Source organism: Myotis davidii, unplaced genomic scaffold, assembly GCF_000327345.1.
Source record: "Myotis davidii unplaced genomic scaffold, ASM32734v1 scaffold217, whole genome shotgun sequence".
NCBI classification, from domain to species: domain Eukaryota; kingdom Metazoa; phylum Chordata; class Mammalia; order Chiroptera; family Vespertilionidae; genus Myotis; species Myotis davidii.
This window is the reverse complement of record NW_006290034.1, coordinates 1500745-1508683: the sequence shown is the minus strand read 5'-3', so window position 1 is coordinate 1508683 and position 7939 is coordinate 1500745. Positions and strand designations below refer to the sequence as shown.

The 7939-nt window shown below is 54.9% G+C and overlaps 1 protein-coding gene across 1 annotated transcript in view; it reads left to right on the top strand.

Moving 5' to 3' along the window:
- The window catches only part of PLPPR5 (phospholipid phosphatase related 5), a 21340-nt gene extending 17415 nt beyond the window's left edge, over positions 1-3925 (top strand). Inside the window, exon 6 of the mRNA XM_015563392.1 lies at positions 3156-3925. Coding sequence (XP_015418878.1) covers positions 3156-3188 — 33 coding nt within the window. The 3' untranslated portion in view covers positions 3189-3925. The remainder of the gene's footprint in view (positions 1-3155) is intronic.
- The last annotated feature ends 4014 nt before the right edge of the window (positions 3926-7939 follow it).

Genomic DNA, 7939 nt, shown 5'->3' with positions numbered 1-7939 from the left:
GGCCTCTGGGCCCTGGGCAGCACCTGGGCCCCCAGGCCTCCGTACACCCCCCTCTGCCTGAGTATAATATACTCAAGTATATTTTTTTCCATTGCTTTTTAGAGAGAATGTAAGAGAGGGAGGAAAGGAGATTCAGAGAGGAAGGGAGAAGAAGGAAGAGGGAGAGAGAGAGAAACATTAATGATGAGAGAGTCATTGATCGGCTGCCTCCCGCACGCCCCCTACTGGGGATCGAGCCCACAACCCGGGCATGTGCCCTTGGCTGGAATCGAACCCGGGACCTTCCAGTCCATAGGCCGACTCTCTACCCACTGAGCCACACCATCTAGGGCCTAAAACATGGTTTTAAAGGCCAGACTGAGCTCAGCACTCCAGAGCTCAGTTACACGTTCAAGGCCTTGTTTCTCAGGTGACGTCATGTCCCTGTCTGGGACGGTCTCCCTGAGGCCTGTTGTCTCTCTGTTATTAGCATCGGCTTCCGCCCTCGGCGGGTCCGGGTTCAGATGATTGTTTACATTTCACACGGTCACAGTGCACATTCTCTTTGGTCGTTGTTCATCCTCACCCGAGGACACTTTTCCATTGATTTTTAGAGAGCGTGGAAGGGAGAGGGAGACACACAGAGAGAGAAACATCGATGTGAGAGAGACACACCCACTGGTTGCCTCCTGCACGCGCCTCGGGGTCAGGGATGGAGCCTGCAACCGAGGTCCAGGCCTTTGACCGGAATGGAACCTGGGACCCAGCCTTCCACGGGCAGATGCTCTCTCCACTGAGCCACACCAGCCAGAGTGCATTGCTTCTTCCTTGCCTTCGCCTGTGCACCCGCCCTGCCCTGCGTTTCTGATACTTTTCCTGCCTCATTCCTCTCCGTTGCTAACTCTGCTCCTCCTTCCCAGGCCGTGGCTGTCCCCTGCGCTCTGGATCGCCTCCGGCAAACGCAATGAGCCTCGCAGGCCCTTCCTACCGAGGCCCAGGGGACACGACACCCGGCGTCCGAGTGCCGCCCATTTCCTTTCTTATCTTCTGCTTCTAACTCCTCTCCTTCCTTTTTAACTGCCCCTGCCTCGCCCTTCACCTCCCATCTTGCCGCAGATGGGTGGCTCTCCAGTTTATTCCTTAACCTCTTTCCAGCAGGTCCTGGCTGCGGGGTCCTGCCTGGCTGGTGCCGCCCCGGCCAGCTTCGTCCGGAAACCCCGTATCCGATGCCCAGTCCAGGCTCACGGGGGTCGGGGCCTCTGAGGCCAGCGGAGTGAGCCTGTGACGGACTGTCTGCCCTGCTCGGGGCTTCGTTCCATGCTCGTGCTGTAGACCCCTGGGCCAGGTCTTGTGTCCTCGCGTCAGCCCGCGCTTTTGTAGAGGAAACATGGGGACACGCAGAGAGAGGCCGCAGAGTCACCACGTTCCCATCGGGCCTTCCTCACGGGACACCGTGTTCCCACGGCTCTGTCTGCAGGGACATGCAGGCTGGCGGCTGGTTTTCACGGACTGTTTTTCTCCAGCGTCCAACCCGGGGAATCCTGCCCTGGGCAGCCGTCGGCATAGCCTCCTCACCGGCTGTGACCTGACAGCCCACAGCCAGTGGAAAGGGATTTCCCCTTCTTCACACACACTTTTTAAAATACATTTTTATTGATTTCACAGAGGAAGGGAGAGGGCGAGAGAGACAGAAACATCCACGATGAGAGAGAATCACGGATCGGCTGCCTCCTGGACGCCCCACCCTTGGGATGGAGCCCACAACCTGGGCCTGTGTCCTGCCGGGAATCGAACTAACCATGACCTGGTTCATAGGTCGATGTTCAGCCACTGAGCCACGCCGGCCGGGCCAACATTCTTTATTATACTTTTTGTTTTTAATTTGAGAGAGAGGAAGGGAGAGGGAGAGAGAGAAACACCCATGGTGAGAGAGAGTCATTGATCAGCTGCCTCCTGCACGCCCCACACTGAGGATGGAGCCCACAACCCAGGCCTGTGCCCTGACCGGGAATTGAATCCTGACCTCCTGGTTCCTAGGTCGACGCTCAGCCACGGAGCCACGCTGGCCGGGCTCTTCACACACCTTTTTAAAAAATGTTCTAAGTGAACAGTTTACACCTAAATTTGAAAAAAGCTCCACCCACAGGAGGCACCTCCTGCGGTGCAGACATCACACAGGATTCCTTGTAGGTGCCTGTGACTGACAGTCAGTATGTAGCCACTCTGAGCAGCATTCCGAACGGGCCATGTGGGGGTCACAGCCGTTTCCCTGCGGCTGCGGGTGCCCGGGCTGTCACTCACCTTGGATCTAGACGCCCCCCGGAGGCGGCCTGATTAGTTACGTCAGAGCCGTTTTGTGCTGCAGTGTTTCAGCAGCCACGGAGGGCCTGTTGCATGTCTGAGCCCATTTAAATATTAGTCGTTCCGCTGTGTTTCCTTGTACCCAGTTCTGGGGCTTGGAAAAATGAAAAATACAAACAAGCCAGAAGGCTGCGGGGAGGATTCGGCGTGGAGGTAACGGCAGACAGGGCCGTCCGGGCTGGCCTCCCGCAGCAGAAACAGGCGTGGAAGCAGGTCTCTGTCCGCCAGCACGTGCCCACCTCTCTGCGCCGTCTGTCTGCCCGGGAGCCCCGCATCCCGTCAGCACCGAGCGGAATAGCAATGTGTCCGGCTCCGCCATTCTCTCCACATGTCAGTGTTCGTATTGAAGAGAGCAGGTACAGCATTTCCACTTACTTGGTTAATTAAGAATCTTGACAACAGCCCTGGCCGGTGTGGCTCAGTGGTTGAACATCGCCCCTTGCACCAGGAGGTCATCAGTTCGGTTTCCGGTCAGGGCACAGGCCCGGGCTGTGGGCTCCATCCCCAGTAGAGGGCGTGCAGGAGGCAGCCGATCCATGATTCTCTCTCATCATTGATGTTTCTATCTGTCTCTCCCTTCCTCTCTGAAATCAATAAAAAAAATATATTTTTAAAAGGAACGTTGACTACACCATCTGATTAGCAGCTGAGTTTATGCCACCGTCCACAGAACTTAATCATGCTGTGTTTTTGCAACCTGAGCCCCTGCGGGCTGTGGGTGTCGGCGAGGCTAGGGATGGTTTGCAGAAGCACTGAGGCCTGGACGAAGCCGGTCTTGCCCAGACCCTGACCTTGCGATTCCTTTCTCGTTGCAGAACCACATCACCGCCTTCGCGGAAGTCACATGATCCGGAAGCCGCCGGGGTTTCCCTGCACTGGACGTCGTCCCTTTTCACCGTCCATTCCTAACACCCAAAGTTTGTCCGACTGCAAAAGGAGTTTCTCAAGTTGTCTAATGATTTCTATAAGTTTAAAGTCAGTGTCAACGTGTCCGTTTCCCCCACTAGACTGTGAGCTCCTCAAAGGCAGGGCCGTGTCTCTTCTCCGGGTCCCCGGCACCTACAACAGCCTCACACAAAGTAGGTGTTCAGTTAACGCGGGAGGCCCGGGCGAGCCCCTTCATTCTGAAATAAAACACCCACTTGAGTTCTCACAGAATCCCTGGGGCTAAGGGGAAAGAAACCACTACACACACAGGTCAGATCTGTCTGACAAATCCCTCCGTTCGGGGCTAGTTATGCTTTTTAACTTTTCACGTTAAAAAGCTGAAGAGGAGGGCCCCCTTCCGCAGTTCGCCATCTTTCCTGTGAAGTGGACTTCGACCGTCATGGGGGTTTTTACTTTATTCGTCCGCACGACATGACTGCCACCCTAGCGGAGCTCCGTGTGCGACACGACTTTACTTTTAGAAAGTCTTGTTCTCTACGAAAATCCTGTTTGCACACAGTATTACGCTCTATTTCCCTGAAAATACCATTCATTCTGTACCTTCTAAGACTGGTGCTTCTGCTTTTGAAGGGGGAAATGCCAATTTGTACTGTAATAAGTAATGTATCATAATTAAAAGCTATTTATTTGGACTCTGGTTCCTGACAGCTGTGGTGTGGCTGTGGCCGTGTAGCTTCTCAATGGGGCAGCGGGCCGGGCGGCTGGGGGCGGAGTCCGGCGATGGCCCGACGTCCTGAGCGCTTTCCCGTTGATGGCCGCATCTCGAGACAGGTCAGAGGCTCCGTTCTTAGGCTTTTTACTAATCAAGTTCCCACATAACTTTTAAAAATATTTTTTCATTGACTTCAGAGAGGAAATGAGAGGGAGAGAGAGACAGACACATCAGTGATGAGAACCATGGATCGGCTGCCTCCAAAAGCAAGGGGACCGAACATCTCAAAGGTGGTGGTGGCAGCGTGGTCCGTGTGACCTCAGAAGCCACGTGCAGCCACGGCAGCAGGGGCCGGGCTCACTATGCGAGCCCACGGAATATCTATTACTAGCATGTGGTCGTTCAGGTGATGGCTGTGCACATTGTGTAGCAACAGGCAAACGTGTCTGCTGTGATTCCAAGTTGAAAGGGGTGCAGATGACTCCCTGTAACTGCTAGGATGCAAACACCCCACAGGTGAACACGCACGGTTCAAAGACAGTGCGGAGACTGTGCACATGTGCAGTCGTGAAAGAGATAGCTCAGCGGTGCCATGGCCCTTTGCAGATGTTTATAATTATAATTCAGAGGACCACGGAGGGCAAGGCCCTTCCCCTCCACGGGCTTGGTCTTGACCAAAATCCTGCTGTCTTTGTTCTGCAATCCGGCCGAACCTTAGCCTGTCCTAATTTATAAACCCCAACTTAGCACTTTCCTGATTGAGTAAATGTCTCTTTCTTTATTGAGTTTATCTTGAACAAATAAATCCTGACATTTAGTGAATGGCGTTTAATCAGCCGGCGCTTACTTCTAATGCAGTGTAATGAAATGTGGATTTTAAATTATATGATACTAGAGGCATGGTGCACAAAAATTTGTGCACTTGGGAGGGGGGTCCCTCAGCCTGGCCTGTGCCCTCTTGTAGTCTGGGACCCCTCAGGAGATGACCACCTGCTGGCTTAGGCCTGTTCTTCTGGGGGATCTGGCCCAAGCTGGCAGTCAGACATCCCTCTGGCAGCCCAGGAGCTCTCGGGGGATGCCCACTTGCCAGCGGGGAGCAGGCCTAAGCTGCAGTCGGACATCCTTAGCACTGCTGAGGAGGCAGGAGAGGTCCTGCATTGAGCGTCTGCCCCCTGGTGGTCAGTGTGTGTCATAGTGACCAGTCCTTCCCAGTCATTCTGCTGTTAGGGTCAGTTTGCATATTACCCTTTTATTATATAGGATGTGGTGTCTTCATTGCTGAAGTTTGGGGGGAGGGGAGGGACGGATTTGGGCCTTCCTTGCTTAAAAACAGATTGTGGGCGCTTACTTTTTATATACCCAGTGGTTCTGCAACAGGGGCTCGGTTTGGTCCCCCAAGGGACATTGGTGATGACTGGAGACATTGTCACAACGAGGAGGGGGAGAGTGTGTGACTGCCAGCCGTGGCAAAGGCTAGGAATGTGGCTAAACACCTGACGTGCACACTTACCCGCCCCAGTCGTGCCCAGGACGAGAAACCTGGTGAAAAAACCCAGCTTTTGGGTTTATTTCTGCCTCTGAAAGCAGGGCTCTGAGCGAGCCACTTCGTCCTAGGTCCCAATTTACTTATTTGTGAAACAGAAGGTAAGTGCTGGTGCTCCCGCTCTGGGACGGTCCTGAGGTTAAATAGGAGGACGGGGCTTGATGTTCCAAAATGCAGCATCTACACGTGACCGGCCCGTGGGTCTGAACCACCTCTTCGAGCGGATGAGGAGAGTGAGGTGGGAGTGCTAAATCGCCGTGAGGAATTGCTTTTGACATTGTAAATTGTTTTCATGTTTCCCTGCAGAATCCTAATGAAAGCCATAACAAAATACTGCCACCTCGCTGATCTTTTCCAGATAAAATGATTCGGCTGCCTTAACCCACTGCCGGGCCCGGCCCCGAGTTCCTCCGCTCTCACTGGACCCTGGTCGTTAGCTCCCGGCGGGCTCAGGATTCCTGGCGTGGGAATTAGAAAACAGATTGACTCCCTCCGAGTTCTGGGTGAGAGCAGGCAATGGGGAGAGGCCAGGGCAGAGCCGGAGACCAGCGAGGCAGTGTCCCACTTCCCCAGGTGAGAGGCGAGGGCGTGGGTGAGGGGGTAGCTGGGCGAGGTCTGGTCGGGTTCTGAATACGTCTGGAGGTCTAGGCAGTAGGATAACGATGCGTTTCAGAGAAAGAGAAAGGTCAAGGGTTACCTTGAGATTTGGGCCTGAGCTTGCACAAAGATGGAGCTGTGATGAGCTGAAATGAGGAAGGTGGAGGGAGAAACAGACTTGGGGAGAGGAATAGCACACGCTGAGTGTTGGTCACAGAGGCCTACGGTCCATGTAGGAGCCGCCCCGCACACAGAGGACATGAGTCTGTGATGCCGGGGAGAGCTTGGGGCTGGGAGATACATTATATAATATATATGCAATTTTTATATACCCAGGCTGTCCCCCCCAAAATGTATATGCACTGTAACAGCCGAGAGCTCAGTTTTGAAAATGAAATGTGTTTTAATGAACACGGCCTTTATAATTATTCAAAGTGTGTGGGTGCCTTTTGGGGGACACCCTATATTGACATGTAGAATGTAGACCTGAAATAAACCCAGTGCAGTGCACCTTCCTGCCGACATCCCTCACCGAGGGAGACAGATCCCGCGGAACCAGCACCACGCAGCCAGGGAGACGCAGGAGGAGGGACCTGCCGAGGAGGCCGAGGGCGGACTGAGGCAGCAGGCGGCCAGAGCTGCCGCTCCCCAGGAGAGAGTTTCCGGAGGAGAGGGTTCCCCATTTGTCACCTTCCACCTGTGGGCGAACTGCGACTTGACCTTGGGTTTAGCACATGCAGGTCGCTGGTGACCTGGAGGAGGCGGAGGAGGCGAGGGTGGTGGGGGAAAGCCGGGCCCAGGGAATTCAGAGAAGACTGGAGAGCAGCACCGTGGACAGAGACCTCCTCCTCCAGGGGCGTCCAGAGAGGTGAAAGGAAATGGGGTCCTCGCTGAAGGGGAACGTGCTGGGGACAATGGCCACCCCAAAGGGGGCTCCCCGGAAAGACTGTCCTCCCCAGGGAATCTGGTCTCCATTTAGTTCTTTTTAAAAAATATATTTGTATTCATTGCAGAGAGGAAGGGGGAGGGAGAGCGAGAAACATCAATGATGAGAGAGAATCATGGATCGGCTGCCTCCTGCATGCCCCCCCGGACTGAGCCTACAATCCAGGCATGTGCTCTTGGCCAGAGTCGAACCCAGGACCCTTCGGTCCGCAGGCTGATGCTCTATTCACTGAGCCAAACCGGCTAGGGCCTAACTGAGCTCTTAATGACAGAACAAACCTGGCATCTAGAAATAGCCCGGGAGAGATTGGCTGTCCTCTCGCCGCCTTCCGGTGTCTTGTCTCCGCGCTCCCGACACCTCCCAGGGGGAGGGGAACGTGCAGCTGAGCTTCTGGCCGCCGCCACCAACCCCGCCGGCAGCTCAGGATCTCACACTGTTGTTGACAAAATTAGCTTCCACATGAGGAAACGAAGGCCCTTCCTCCCTCGCTCCCTCCCTCCCTCCTCCCGCTTCTCCCTCTCTGTCTTTTGGAAAGGAGGGTAAGCAAAGAGAGGATGGTTAGTTTTTATTTTTAATATATTTTTATTGGTTTCAGAGCGGAAAGGGGAGGGTGAGCTTGTCTGTTCCATGGAAAACACTGAAAAGCAGCCGCTCGCAGGTTTGAAAGGAGGGAGGAGGGGAGGAGAGAGAGGCCTTTCTCCCTGCCAAGGCGCCTGTTACCGGGTCACGGCCTCTCCGGCTCAGGATGGTTTAGTCCTAAGAACACATCCCTCCCGGCCCAAGGAAGTGCACCCCGCCCAGTGCGCGTTCTCCGCAGTGGCTGCCGTGGCCTGGCCGGGTCACCCCGGTGGCTGCCGTGGCCTGGCCGGGTGACCACGGTGGCTGCCGTGGCCTGGCCGGGTGACCACGGTGG